Genomic DNA, 16403 nt, shown 5'->3' on the forward strand with positions numbered 1-16403 from the left:
GACTATAAAGGGCAATAACTCCTTAAGGGGTCAATTGACCATTTAGGTCATGTTGACTTATTTGTAGATCTTACTTTGCTGAACATTTTTGCTGTTTACAGTTTATCGCTATCTATAATAGTATTCAAGATAACCAAAAACGGCAAAATTTCTTTAAAAATTACCAATTGGAGGGCAGCAACCCAACAACCAGTTGTCCAATTCATCTGAAAAATTCAGGGCAGATAGATATTGACTTGATTAACAATTTAACTTCTTGTCAGATTTGCTCTAGATGCTTTGAATTCATAGTTATAAGCCAAAAACTGCATTTTACCCCTATGTTCTATTTTTAGCCGTGGCGGCCATCTTGGTTGAATGGCCAGGTCATCGGACACATTTTTCAAACTAGATACCCCAAAGATGATTGTGGCCTAGTAGTTTCAGTGGAGATTTTGTAAAAGATTACTTAGATTTATGAAAAATGGTTAAAGATTGACTATAAAGGGCAATAACTCCTAAAGGGGTCAACTGACCATTTTGGTCATGTTGACTTATTTGTAGATCTTACTTTGCTGAACATTATTGCTGTTTACAATTTATCTCTATCTATAATAATATTCAAGATAATAACCAAAAACAGCAAAATTTCCTCAAAATTACCAATTCAGGGGCAGCAACCCAACAACCGATTGACCGATTCATCTGAAAATTTCAGGGCAGATAGATCTTGACCTGATAAACATTTTTATCCCATGTCAGATTTCCTCAAAATGCTTTGGTTTTTGAGTTATAAGCCAAAAACTGCATTTTACCCCTATGTTCTATTTTTAGCGGTGGCAGCCATCTTGGTTGGTTGACCAGGTCACGCCACACATTTTTTAAACTAGATACCCCAAAGATGATTGTGGCCAAGTTTGGATTAATTTGGCCCAATAGTTTCAGAGGAGAAGATTTTTGTAAAAGATTACTTTAATTTATGAAAAATGGTTAAAATTGACTATAAAGGGCAATAACTCCTAAACGGGTCAACTGACCATTTTGGTCATGTTGACTTATTTGTAGATCTTACTTTGCTGAACATTATTGCTGTTTACAGTTTATCTCTATCTATAATAATATTCAAGATAATAACCAAAAACAGCAAAATTTCCTCAAAATTACCAATTCAGGGGCAGCAACCCAACAACCGATTGACTGATTCATTTGAAAATTTCAGGGCAGATAGATCTTGACCTGATAAACATTTTTATCCCGTCAGATTTCCTCAAAATGCTTTGGTTTTTGAGTTATAAGCCAAAAACTGCATTTTACCCCTTTGTTCTATTTTTAGCCGTGGCGGCCATCTTGGTTGGTTGACCAGGTCACGCCACACATTTTTAAACTAGATACCCCAAAGATGATTGTGGCCAAGTTTGGATTAATTTGGCCCCAGTAGTTTCAGAGGAGAAGATTTTTGTAAAAGATTACTTTAATTAACGAAAAATGGTTAAAAATTGACTATAAAGGGCAATAACTCCTAAACGGGTCAACTGACCATTTTGGTCATGTTGACTTATTTGTAGATCTTACTTTGCTGAACATTATTGCTGTTTACAGTTATCTCTATCTATAATAATATTCAAGATAATAACCAAAAACAGCAAAATTTCCTCAAAATTACCAATTCAGGGGCAGCAACCCAACAACCGATTGACCGATTCATCTGAAAATTTCAGGGCAGATAGATCTTGACCTGATAAACATTTTTACCCCATGTCAGATTTGCTCTAAATGCTTTGGTTTTTGAGTTATAAGCCAAAAACTGCATTTTACCCCTATGTTCTATTTTTAGCCGTGGTGGCCATCTTGGTTGGTTGACCGGGTCACCCCACACATTTTTTAAACTAGATACCCCAATGATGATTGTGGCCAAGTTTGGTTTGATTTGGCCCAGTAGTTTCAGAGGAGAAGATTTTTGTAAAAGTTAACGACGACGGACGACGACGACGGACGACGACGTACGACGGACGACGGACGCCGGACGCCAAGTGATGAGAAAAGCTCACTTGGCCCTTAGGGCCAGGTGAGCTAAAAAACGACTCATACATGTCATGTGGCAATTCATGCCAGATTTTTATAAAATGTATATCAATGGCTTACATCACATGTCAAGAGTTGGATTGAGGGAAATAGAGAGAAATATCATCGAGATTTACTAACAGTTCAAACAAGAATTTGTGGAATTTTAGTTATTGTCCCTGGGCAGACAAGAACCAGATGCTCCACAGGGCACAGCTTTATACGACCGCAGAGGTTGAACCCTGAACGGTTGGGGCAAGTATGGACACAACATTCAAGCTGGATTCAGCTCTAAATTTGGATTGTGATTAAATAGTTGACACAGTATAATCCTCTCAACAAAATGTTTGAAGAAATTTTCTTTTTATTTATGAAATCTGAAATGAGAAAAATTTAACCACCCCCCCCTCCCATTTTTTTTTTACATCCCCCTTTCCCTTTTTCCAAAACTGATCTCAATTCAAATTTCTAATGGAGTTTGAAACAATAACTACTCATTTAAATACATCATAAAATATTAAAATGTAAAATAAAGTGCTTGTTATCACTGAATGGTAAAGATTGTTTTAATTTATCAGTTGGTAGTAAAAGTAAATATACATTGTATATTGTATAAAACAATAATTTAAGTTGATTCAACTACTATTCTGGACAAAGAAAGATAACTCCAATTGAAAATTTCTTGCTATTGCACAATATTGTGCAATTAGATATTTCTTGCTATTGCGCAATACTGTGCAATTGAAAATATTTGCTATTGCACAATACTGTGCAATTGAGAAGATTTCTTGCTATTGCGCAATACTGTGCAATTGAAATTTCTTGCTATTGCACAATACTGTGCAATTGAAGATTTCTTGCTATTGCTGAATACTGTGCAATTGAAAATTTCTTGCTATTGCACAATACTTAATATAATAATTTTGGATCCTGATTTGAACCAACTTGAAAATTGGGCCCATAATCAAAAATCTAAGTACATGTTTAGATTCAGCATATCTAAAAAGCCCAAGAATTCAATTTTTGTTAAAATCAAACTTAGTTTAATTTTGGACCCTTTGGACTTGAAGGTAGACCAATTTGAAAACGGGACCAAAAATTAAGAATCTACATACACAGTTAGATTTGGCATATCAAAGAACCCCAATTATTCAATTTTTGATGAAATCAAACAAAGTTTAATTTTGGACCCCGATTTGGACCAACTTGAAAACTGGGCCAATAATCAAAAATCTAAATAATTTTTTAGATTCAGCATATCAAAGAACCCCAAGGATTCAATTTTTGTTAAAATCAAACTAAGTTTAATTTTGGACCCTTTGGACCTTAATGTAGACCAATTTGAAAACGGGATCAAAAATTAAGAATCTACATACACAGTTAGAGTTGGCATATCAAAGAACCCTGATTATTCAATTTTTGATGAAATCAAACACAGTTCAATTTTGGACCCTTTGGGCCCCTTATTCCTAAACTGTTGGGACCCAAACTCCCAAAATCAAACCAAACCTTCCTTTTATGGTCATAAACCTTGTGTTTAAATTTCATAGATTTCTATTTACTTATACTAAAGTTAAGGTGCGAAAACCAAGAATAATGCTTATTTGGGCCCTTTTTTGGCCCCTTATTCCTAAACCGTTGGGACCTCAACTCCCAAAATCAATCCCAACTTTCCTTTTATGGTCATAAACCTTGTGTTTAAATTTCATTGATTTCTATTTACTTATACTAAAGTTATTGTGCGAAAATCAAGAATAATGATTATTTGGGCCCTTTTTTGGCCCCTTATTCCTAAACTGTTGGATCCAAAACTCCTAAAATCAATCCCAACCTTCCTTTTGTGGTCATAAACCTTGTGTCAAAATTTCATAGATTTCTATTCACTTTTACTAAAGTTAGAGTGCGAAAACTAAAAGTATTCGGACGATGACGACGACGCAGACGCCAACATGATACCAATATACGACCAAAAATTTTTTAATTTTTGCGGTCGTATAAAAATGCAACAAAAAGGGACATTGGAAAGTTCTGTTCTTTTATTAGCTTCTTTTTTATTTACTCAGGTCACAAGAGAGCTGGAGACCTTGAGAGGCAGGAAAAGAACAGACCAGGGAATCACAGATCCATATCAGATAATAAAATTAAATCGAAAATTTAAAGTTTGAATTTTATGTTATTGAAACTATTAATTTAATTACAAACTTCCTGAAAATTTGGATTTTGTTTTTTATTGAATAGAGGCTAAGGGCATTTGACCATCATCAATGTGCGTACACATTGATTTTCATTCAACTTTAAGAACTTCTTTTTAGGTTTTTAGGGGAATATCTGTTGTATACGTTACAAAGTTTTGTATATTTTGAATCATTCTGAATGTTTTCTGAATATATATATGAATCCTTCTGAATCCTTCTGAATCTGTCTGAATCCATCTGAATGCTATCTGGATATTTCTGAATGTGTCTGATTATTTCTTAATCCTTCTGATTAAAATCAGATTTTTCTGAATTCATTCTGAATATTGCCTTAATTTATTCTAACATAATTTTGATTTTTGTCTGAATGTTCATATGAACATTCTGAATTGTTCTTTAAAAGTCTGAAATCCAGTAAAAATTCAGACATTTGCGTAAATGTACATTATTTTAGCCATTCAGACATTATTCAGAAAAAATTAAGAAAAATTAAGAATACTTGTCAGACAGAATTCAGACACGTTTTTTTTCATGAGGGCAGATGGACGGACGGAAATGTTGCATTTGGGACAATAAACACTAAACCTAATTCAGATTAGGTACCCGATAAACCTAGTATGTTGTAATGAGAGTAAATATGAAGACAAAACTAAAAACCATAAGTCATTTGTGTAGAAGATTTAGATTTTCCAGTTTTTCTACCTTATGGAAAATATAGTTTAGTTTAAACATCTTTTCAATGATTGAAAAAAGAAATGGCAGCCATGTAGTTTAGAGGAATAATAAACAACTGAAGAAGGCCAATGGCCGAAACGTCTTAAACAATTGGTTTATTTATACAATTATATAAGGTATGTTCCCTATTGGAATGTTGATAACAAGGATTAAACATATTTATTTATAGTGGATTGCGAAACCAATTTTGCAACTTATATTAATCCCTTTCCACTTTGCGGGTGCGAGTGCTGCCTTGTAGCGGCATTAGCCTACTCTTTTTCGAAATCTACAAGGGTGTCTTTAACGTGCAAGAGATATGGCTCTGTCTTAACACGGGTCAGCCATTTATCGTCCCCTTCCAACGGACTATTATCGTTTCCTCAAGACCATACTCGCAAATGGTGTCAAGGGAGAGCCGAAAATTGAGTTCCTAAAATTTTCATCCCGAATGGGAATCGAACCAGGAACCTTTGTGTTAGTAGTCCGATGCACTAACCACTACACCACGGCTCTCACGAAAGATATAGAACCGCAGACCAATAGCATACACATAAGACAGATGTTTGACTGATAAATCTGTCCTTTTAACAAAAGCTTTAATTAAAGAACCTTAGTGAGCACGCTCACATACCCCACGTCCCCACATTGTCATTGGAGAAATTAAATAAGTATAAGAAAAAATATTAAATAATAATTTCCTGTCAATATACATTGTATGTCCTTATTATCTACAAAATTTCATGAAATTCTGTTGTGTGTTTTCAGAGGAGTTGAGATGACAAACTGTTGCAGAAGTACATTGAAGCAAATAAGTTCAAAGGGGCATAACTCCTAGAAAAAAATTGAACCGTAATTTCCTGTTGATATGCACATCTACATAGTATGTCCTTATTATCTACAAAGTTTCATGAAATTCTGTTGTGTGGTTTGAGAGGAGTTGCGATGACAAACTGTTGCAGTAGTACATTAAAGTAAATAAGTTCAAAGGGGCATAACTCCTAGAAAAAAATTGAATCCCAATTTCCCGTCGATATGCACAACTACATAGTATGTCCTTATTATCTGAAAACGTTTCGTGAAATTCTATTGTGTGGTTTGAGAGGAGTTGCGATGACAAACTGTTGCAGTAATACATTAAAGTAAATAAGTTCAAAGGGGCGTAACTCCTAGAAAAAAAAATGAATCGCAATTTCGGGTCGATATGCACAGCTACATACAGTAGTATGTCCTTATTATCTGAAAAGGTTTCGTGAAATTCTGTTGTGTGGTTTGAGAGGAGTTGCGATGACAAACTGTTGCAGTAATACATTAAAGTCAATAAGTTCAAAGGGGCGTAACTCCTAGAAAAAAAATTGAATCGCAATTTCCGGTCGATATGCACAACTACATAGTATGTCCTTATTATCTGAAAAGGTTTTGTGAAATTCTGTTGTGTGGTTTGAGAGGAGTTGCGATGACAAACTGTTGCAGTAATACATTAAAGTAAATAAGTTCAAAGGGGCGTAACTCCTAGAAAAAAAATTGAATCGCAATTTCCGGTCGATATGCACAGCTACATAGTATGTCCTTATTATCTGAAAAGGTTTCGTGAAATTCTGTTGTGTGGTTTGAGAGGAGTTGCGATGACAAACTGTTGCAGTAATACATTAAAGTAAATAAGTTCAAAGGGGCGTAACTCCTAGAAAAAAAATTGTATCGCAATTTCCCGTCGATATGCACAACTACATAGTATGTCCTTATTATCTGAAAAGGTTTCGTGAAATTCTGTTGTGTGGTTTGAGAGGAGTTGCGATGACAAACTATTGCAGTAGTACATTAAAGTAAATAAGTTCAAAGGGGCGTAACTCCTAGAAAAAAAATTGAATCGCAATTTCCCGTCGATATGCACAGCTACATAGTATGTCCTTATTATCTGAAAAAATTTCGTGAAATTCTGTTGTGTGGTTTGAGAGGAGTTGCGATGACAAACTGTTGCAGTAATACATTAAAGTAAATAAGTTCAAAGGGGCGTAACTCTTAGAAAAAAAATTGTATCGCAATTTCCCGTCGATATGCACAACTACATAGTATGTCCTTATTATCTGAAAAGGTTTCAGGAAATTCTGTTGTGTGGTTTGAGAGGAGTTGCGATGACAAACTGTTGCAGTAATACATTAAAATAAAAAAGTTCAAAGGGGCGTAACTCCTAGAAAAAAAATTGAATCGCAATTTCCGGTCGATATGCACAGCTACATAGTATGTCCTTATTATCTGAAAAGGTTTCGTGAAATTCTGTTGTGTGGTTTGAGAGGAGTTGCGATGACAAACTGTTGCAGTAATACATTAAAGTAAATAAGTTCAAAGGGGCGTAACTCCTAGAAAAAAAATTGTATCGCAATTTCCCGTCGATATGCACAACTACATAGTATGTCCTTATTATCTGAAAAGGTTTCGTGAAATTCTGTTGTGTGGTTTGAGAGGAGTTGCGATGACAAACTGTTGCAGTAGTACATTAAAGTAAATAAGTTCAAAGGGGCGTAACTCCTAGAAAAAAAATTGAATCGCAATTTCCCGTCGATATGCACAGCTACATAGTATGTCCTTATTATCTGAAAAAATTTCGTGAAATTCTGTTGTGTGGTTTGAGAGGAGTTGCGATGACAAACTGTTGCAGTAATACATTAAAGTAAATAAGTTCAAAGGGGCGTAACTCTTAGAAAAAAAATTGTATCGCAATTTCCCGTCGATATGCACAACTACATAGTATGTCCTTATTATCTGAAAAGGTTTCGTGAAATTCTGTTGTGTGGTTTGAGAGGAGTTGGGATGACAAACTGTTGCAGTAATACATTAAAGTAAATAAGTTCAAAGGGGCGTAACTCCTAGAAAAAAAAATTGTATCGCAATTTCCCGTCAATATGCACAACAACATAGTATGTCCTTATTATCTGAAAAGGTTTTGTGAAATTCTGTTGTGTGGTTTGAGAGGAGTTGCGATGACAAACTGTTGCAGTAGTACATTAAAGTAAATAAGTTCAAAGGGGCGTAACTCCTAGAAAAAAAATTGAATCGCAATTTCCGGTCGATATGCACAGCTAAACAACTCTCCATCCAAGTCACATTTCATAAAGGAAACCATTAAAGGTCAAAGTACGGTCTTCAACACGGAGCCTTGGCTCACACCGCACAGCAAGCTATAAAGGGCCCCAAATATTACAAGTGTAAAACCAACGTTCTAATCTATGTAAAAAACGAGAAACAAGAAATACCTATGAACCACATCGACAAACGACAACTACTGAATATCAGATACCTGAATTAGGACAGGTGCAAACAAGCGCAGCGGTTTTACACGTTTTAATTGTACCAAAACTTCACTCTGATCTGATCTGAAACAATAGTGTAACATCACAACATAGAAAAACACACTATAAATTATCAATAGAAATGACTTAACTCAATCAAAAGACATGTTAACACAAGTGAACTTACACTGGACAAACAAATTTAATCTATGAAACAATGCAACTACAAAATCAAAAAAACAAACTAATGGATGAATAATTAAAGTAACAGTTATGAAATGTTAAACAATTTCAGAAAAAAAACAAAATCCGTTTGTATTAGGTTTTGGATTTTCAAAATTTTGGCATCAAGTATCACTGAAGAGACATTTGTTTTTGAAGAAATGCTTATCTGGAATTGCAATGGTACAATTAATTGATTAATTGACTAATTGCTTCACATATTTTTCTCTGTACTCATGGTACTCTGTACTCATGGTACTTGAAGAAATAATGGGTATACAGTTCTTGAAAACAACTTGCATCTTAAGCTTAGTAAAAATAAAATGAAATGCTAAATATTTTTATTCTCACTATATACAAGAGACTCTCAAGAGCCTGAATCGCTCACCCTAATTCTTTTGGTTAAATCTCTCATCAATGATTGTTTTGGCTTTTCAATTTATTTAAATGTTTTTTGGATCGTCCTATTTTCTTCAAAAGCCAAAAAAAATAATCATTTTCTCCTATCACTGAAGAGACATGTATTGTTGAAATGCGCATCTGGTGCAACAAAATGGTACCGTTGATTTTATTCTATTTTAGCCATAGGAGCTATGTTTCTTGACATACAAGGAAATAAAATATAAAATTTATACTAGATACTCTGAAACTCATTTAGCCTAAGTTTGGCTGAAATTGATACAGCAGTTTCAAAGGAGAAGATTTTTTAAAGTAAGTCAACATGATGAACAAATTGTGAAAAAAATCTTTAAAGGGCAATAACTCCTTAAGGGGTCAATTGACAATTTTGGTCAAATTGACTTAATTGAAGATCTTATTTTGCTGAACATTATTGCTGTTTACAGTTTATTTCTATCTATAATTATATTCAAGATAATAAACAAAAACAGCAAAATTTCCTTAAAATTACCAATTCAGGGGCAGCAACCCAACAACATGTTGTCTGATTTGCTCTAAATGCTTTGCTTTTTGAGTTATAAGCCAAAAACTGCATTTGACCCCTATGTTCTATTTTTTGCAATGGCGACCATGTTTGTTGATAGATCATAACTTCTGATACAATTTACAAACTAAATACCCTAAGGAACATTCAATTAAAGTTTGGAAGTATTTGGCCCAGTAGTTTCAGAGGAGAAGATTTTTGTAAAAGATTACTAAGATTTACGAAAAATGGTTAAAAATTGACTATAAAGGGCAATAACTCCTAAAGGGGTCAACTGACCATTTCCGTCATGTTGACTTTTTTGTACATCTTACTTTGCTGAACATTATTCCTGTTTACAGTTTATCTCTATCTATAATAATATTCAAGATAATAACCAAAAACAGCAAAATTTCCTTAAAATTACCAATTATGGGGCAGCAACCCAACAACGGGTTGTCTGATTCATCTGAAAATTTCAGGGCAGATAGATCTTGACCTGATAAACAATATTACCCCATGTCAGATTTGCTCTAAATGCTTTGGTTTTTGAGTTATAAGCCAAAAACTGCATTTGACCCCTATGTTCTATTTTTAGCAATGGCGACCATGTTTGTTGATAGATCAAAACTTCGGATACAATTTATAAATTAGATCCCCTAAGGAACATTCAGTTAAAGTTTGAAAGTATTTGGCCCAGTAGTTTCAGAGAAGAAGATTCTTGAAATAGTTTACGACGACAGACGACAGACGACGGACGATGACGGACGCCAAGTGATGGCATAAGCTCACTTGTCCCTTCGGGACAGGTGAGCTAAAAATGTTACCTTTTGCATTTTTGTCGTCAGCCTCATTGAGTTTTGTAACAACAAGATAAATTGCATCTGGTGACAAAAAGGTTTGATGTGTGTGATAAAATTCTTCATCTCCTGCAAAATCCCATAACAACAATGTGGCATACTCTTCTTTGTCATGTAAATCAACATTAGATTGAAGCATGGTTTCAATATCCTTTTTAGCTTCTTCTATTGATTGATTTGGCTGCTGATTGGTTACTGGAGGTTTAATTGTAGATTCAGTGGATACTTGAGGTTTCACTGTAGATTCACTGTATACTAGAGGTATTTCAGACTGCCCCGATACTGTCTCTGATACCTTACTACGTTTGTACAGAATGGTTTTGGGGGTGTTGTCCGTCACAGCTTCATGTGTTTCGTCTTCTACTGACTCTTCAATTGTTCCTTTGTATTGTTTCAATAGTCTTGCGTGAATTTCAGCTTCTTCATTGGTTCCTATCATTAGAAAATTACACATATGGAAGAAATGTAGATAAATGTTGAGTAAGATCATATTATAAAATCAGCAATAAAAATACAACATCAATTTTTTTTCCAATCATTAATTCTAAAAATATACACATGGAGAGTTATCACAATTGAAAAATGGAGTTTCTTTGGTTGGTTGGAATATTGAAATAGCAGTTTTTGGGGTTCAATGAAAACCCACAAAACTTGATGCATAAATTTCATATATAGATTCTGGGAGTTTCGAATTAATACAGTTGACGTGAATTTCGTAGCTTATCCTGCTCTCACATGTGAAGACATTGATTTAAAAAAGTGATATGAATGCCAGGCTATACACAAAAGGATAACGTTGTAAACAATTACAACTCACTGTTTGCCTTCAAAATTATATAAAAACCACACTGTCTCATTATGATTCAAGTTTAAATTTTTAATGCAATATTATCATTCTTAATTGAGGCTTCTTATCAATGTTGGGGAATATCAATTAAATATTATCATCAATAGTAGTTTGAAACTTTATTAAGCAAAATATTGACAATAAGATATATGATTTTTTTTTAATTTAAATTCATATATACAGAGATACATGTAGATATTAATCAAAGCGCTGTAAGCGCTGAAGGCAGTTAACCAAAAACCAAGGCAACCGTAATTATGAAAACTGTGGCAATGTTGCCTCAACATTAAAAATTCATATATATAATACATTCAGACATACATACAGTCCCGGCCCCCCCTTTTTGGGAAAAGAATTGGTTGCATATATAGGGAATCACAGAAGCGTGACTGGAGTGGGCCCCCTCTTAGGTCAGTCAGCGGGCCCCCACTTATGAAAATTTATGGATCCGCCACTGAGGGTAGGGTGACCCAAGGGACTTCCCCTACATTTCATTTATTTGTTATATTGTCCCATACATGAATATATATGGTTTAGGGGTGGGGATCTCATTGGTTTCCAAGTTCTCAAACAGGAGGGGTAGGGTGACCCCAGGGACTCCACCTATATTTCATCTAATTAGTTATATTGGCCCATACATGAATATATATTGTTTTGGTGTGGCGATCTCAACTGTTTCCAAGTTCTCAAACAGGAGGGTTGGGGTGACCACAGGGACTTCCCCTATATTGTATTTGATTTGTTATATTGTCCTATACATGAGTATATATGGTTTAGGGGTAAGGATCTTGACCATTTCCAAGTTCTCAAACAGAAGGGTGTACAGTGACCTCAGGGACTCCCCCTATCTTTCATTTGAATTGTTATATTGTCCCGTACATGAATATATGGTTCAGGGGTGGCGATCTCAACGGGTTTCAAATTCTCAAATAGGAGGGGGTGGGGTGACCCAAGGGACTCTCCCTATATTTCATCTGATTTGTTATATTGTCCCATACATGAATATTATGGTTTAAGGGTGGGGATCTGGACCATTTTTAAATTGTATAACAGGAAGGGTGGGGTGACCCCCAGCGACTCTTCCTATATTTCATTTGATTTTTCATATTGTCAACAAACATGAATATATATGGTTAAGGGGTGTGGATCTCGACCGTTTCCAAGTTCTCAAACATGAGGGGTTAGGGTAACTCCAGGGACTCCCCCTATATTTCATTTTATTTATTATATTGTCCTATCAGTGGCGGATCCAGGGGGGGGGTCCGGGGGTTGGAACCCCCCTTTTTTTTGGCCGATCAATGCATTTGAATGGGAGCATATAATTGGAACCCCCCTTTACTCTGGGTTGGGAGCCCCCCTTTTTAAAATGGCTGGATCCGCCACTGCCTATACTTGAATATATGCAGGGGCGGATTCAGGCGGGGGGGGGGGGGGGGCTGGTTGTGGGCTTGCACCCCCCTTAAATTTGCAAAGCATGGGTTGTTCTCAGCTTAATAAAGAATATTCCGATAATTTTACCTCAAATTTTTTTTAGCCTCGCTCTGCTGGTCGAAAATTTAAGTTTGCGCCCCTCCTAACCTAAAATCCTGGATCTGCCCCTCATATGGTTTAGGGGTGGGGAGCTCGACCGTTTCCAAGTTATCAAACAGGAGGGGGTAGAGTGGCCCAAAGAATGCCACCTATATATCATATGATTTACTTACATTTAGGTATATATAATATAGTTGCATTATTTGTGAAAATAAAGAAACTTTCAGCTACTTTAATTGACCCTTCAAAATTGCAGTAGTATGTTTACACTTTAAAAGCATCTCACATGCATTATCATCATTTTATATCACTAATAAAGAAAATCTAGACTGTGACCATGAACATGTATATTATTAAATATACTGTTCCCAGCTGTCACGTTGTATTGGATTTTTAAATTAAAATTTGTCAAAAAGTAATTTTGAGTTTCTGTATAAAATATTTTTCTGCTTTTTCTTTCTTTCACATATATCTTTTGGTTTACAATTCTAGTGTTTTATATATCCATTTACCATGCATAGATTTATTTTTTCACCTGCTTTGATTTATTTTGTAATTGATCGCCAAACCCGGAATTATCCTTATCTGTTTCCGGAATCGGATCCGATATTGTAAAATTTTGTCTTCACGGCCGCCATTGTTATGTGTTTACAATGTTGTTTTTGTCAATCAGATACGATTTTACTCGAATTTATACAATATTTGTCGGCGATTTTCTGTATAAAGCTAGCGGTTGGACAAAATGAACATCGCTGTCATGAATAATAATGATAAAATTAAGTTTATAGCTCGTTTAATTGGAGACTTTGGTGACTTGCATGGAAGGTTTGCAAAGTAATTTCTTATTTTCTTTTAAGTGGAAGGTGACTTCGTCGGGCGTAGCTAGAAACCAACTATCCTAGTCGAAATTCCGCTTGCAAAAGTGGAAGGTCGCGGACCTCGGACCACCGCTAATTTGCACACCTGCCTCCAAATTGAAAAGCTACGAAAATTTCTTTTTCTAATTTGAAATTGCCGCCAACATCATGAACAGTTGAACTTATTATATAATAGACTACTGACGTAGTTGTACTACGTATTGATGACAAACAATATCCCTACGACTTTTGCCATTTGGGAAATCTAAACTACTTGTCTTAAGAGATTGTCGGCGATTAAATATTTCATGCAATTGTTCTTTGACATCTTAGCTAAAAGCACAAGTCATAATGAACTACACAAGGATTCTTAATAAGCATTACTTCCTATGTGTAACTTCAAAACTTTTGGATAAATCGACGATCATTTAAGGTTTTTCTGGTCATATTTTTTGTAATCAAGAATAAAAAGTATTAAAAAAGTGTTCAATTAGTTATATATAACATAGTAGCGAGCTAGATAATAACAATGGCAAGTATTTCAGCATTTATTGGGTAGAACCCAAATCTAGGGTGCTCGCATAATGCAGCTTAACTGCATAAAAATGGTTTCAACTGAAATACTGGATATTTGAGGATGCTGAGTGTAAGGAAAGTATGTATGTAAATTTTCCATCGTGTATTGCATTTATTTATTAAGTCCAAATTGGTTTTAATTTTTATACATATATTACGATTTTTCACGTTTTTATTTTTTAGACGTACATATCATGAACATTGCTGCTGGAAAAAAAAGTGGCTGCTATCTTGATTGGCAGCTAAAAGTGGCTGCACCTGAGTCTGGTTCAAAATAATTGTATAATAATACATAGAATAATTATCAAAGGTACCAGGATTATAATTTAGTACGCCAGACGCGCGTTTCGTCTACATAAGACTCATCAGTGACGCTCAAATCAAAATATTTATAAAGCCAAACAAGTACAAAGTTGAAGAGCATTGAGTTCCAAAATTCCAAAAAGTTGTGCCAAATACGGCTAAGATAATCTATACCTGGGATAAGAAAATCCTTAGTTTTTTTGAAAATTAAAAGTTTTGTAAACAGGAAGTTTATAAAAATGACCACATTATTGATATTCATGTCAACACAGAAGTGTTGACTACTGGGCTGGTGATACCCTCGGGGACGAAGCAAAAAGTGTTATACCCAATATTCCTTATTTCTGTGCGTCATATGCTAGATAAATTTTTTTTATGTACATCATCTTTTAATTTCAACTTGTATAAGAATGACATTCTTTCCAATAACTAAACATGCTGATCACACGAACAATCAAACTCTGTTTGATGTCAAATTATGCGTTTCATGCATATGGATCCAAATGAGGTGCACCTATTGTCTGGACAACAAAGTTACAACAAAGGCATATGTTTTTTGTGTTCACAATTTCTAATACTGTGTAAAAGCTAATAACATTAATGGTAGTACTTTACTGTACGAGATATGCATTCCTACCATAAATGTCTCGTCATCTTATTTACTATTTAAAAAAATTCTTGACCTGGATTCATCATATTCATTGAAATGTAGCCTTAAATTGGATATTTACTTGTGAGACTTCCCAATAATATTGCTGAAAAATAAGTGATTTAAACTAAAAAAACAAAATTATTATAAACATTTTCCTATGAACAGGAAACAAAATATGTTAAGCATACACATCATACCATCTAATTTATTCCACATGCCATCATCAGACATTGCCTTGCATTTTATTGTGCGGATTTCTATTCCATTTGTACTGGTAACATCTGTAATATCTTCACCAAACAATTTTTTAATCAATGAAGTCTTTCCAGCACCCTTTTTTCCAACAATTACTAAACGTATGTCTCTCTTTTTCTCAGATCCTGACTGAAGTAATTTAAGGTACAATTCAACAGATCTTTTGTCTGTCATTAATTTTATTTCAGTTGGAACTTCATCTACAAAGTCAAAGATATGACGTTTTTTTGTGAAAAGGAACATTATTTTTCCCAATTGTATTATGATATAAGTGTTATAGTATTCATATCTGTCATTGTTTGCAAATATAAAATATTTAAATGTTTTCAAATTAAGATGGTTAAACCAATAGTTAAGTGCTGTTATAAACAGGTGATCATTTTTTGTATCTTTATGTGCCTCTTAAAGGCCAAAATTTTAAAACGGTTTTCCAATTTACAGTGAAAATTTCAGGCAATTCATAATAATATATATAAAAAACTGCATTCCCAAATACTTCATAATTTATAATCTTAAGCATGTTAAGGTGAAATACCACTTTTCATTTTACCCAATTAGTCTTTGTTAAATTTGCACTTTTAAAAAACAAATGTGCAAAATTTATCTTTTTTTCAAATAAACATGATAAAGAAATACTTGGCATGTGTTAAGTTTTATCCTCTCCAGTACTATAGACGAAATTTCAAATAACATTTCATTGCATATAAGAAAATAACCATCACTGAAAATTAACCAATAAAATGTTCACCTCTGTTTTTCCCGTGTACAACATGTACAAGCTTTAGTAACCAATTGTGTTACTTCAAGTTTCTAAAATATTCTATAGAAACACCAAATAAAAAAATGGTGCTTTGAAACACCCAAGATATATGTGTATGACCCAGAATTCTTTTAATGCAATGACATGTAGTATAAAGCATCTACAACTGTTAAATCCGTATGCAACCGGATGTGACGTACTATGAATTGGTGGTATTACGCCAAAAATACACTAATGAAGCATCATCGACATGTGTTAAAAGAGATTTTGCTTTAAAACTAGTGATTATATCCATCTTAAATTTTCGGTGATTGATTCATTGGTTAATTGGTGTTTAACGCCAATTTCAACACTATTGTCATAGGGTGAAACTTGCACATTTA

General features: G+C 34.3%; 2 protein-coding genes across 2 annotated transcripts in view; both read right to left on the bottom strand.

Moving 5' to 3' along the window:
- The window catches only part of LOC139483478 (uncharacterized), a 766788-nt gene that overhangs the window by 418888 nt on the left and 331497 nt on the right, over window positions 1-16403 (bottom strand). The window lies entirely within an intron of this gene.
- Window positions 1-16403, bottom strand: part of LOC139482433 (uncharacterized) — a 45845-nt gene that overhangs the window by 21381 nt on the left and 8061 nt on the right. The window contains exons 2-3 of the mRNA XM_071266328.1: window positions 15203-15460; window positions 10208-10672 (exon numbers count right to left, since the gene is read on the bottom strand). Coding sequence (XP_071122429.1) covers window positions 10208-10672; window positions 15203-15460 — 723 coding nt within the window. The remainder of the gene's footprint in view (window positions 1-10207; window positions 10673-15202; window positions 15461-16403) is intronic.

This window comes from Mytilus edulis, chromosome 7, assembly GCF_963676685.1.
Source record: "Mytilus edulis chromosome 7, xbMytEdul2.2, whole genome shotgun sequence".
Taxonomy (NCBI): Eukaryota; Metazoa; Mollusca; class Bivalvia; order Mytilida; family Mytilidae; genus Mytilus; species Mytilus edulis.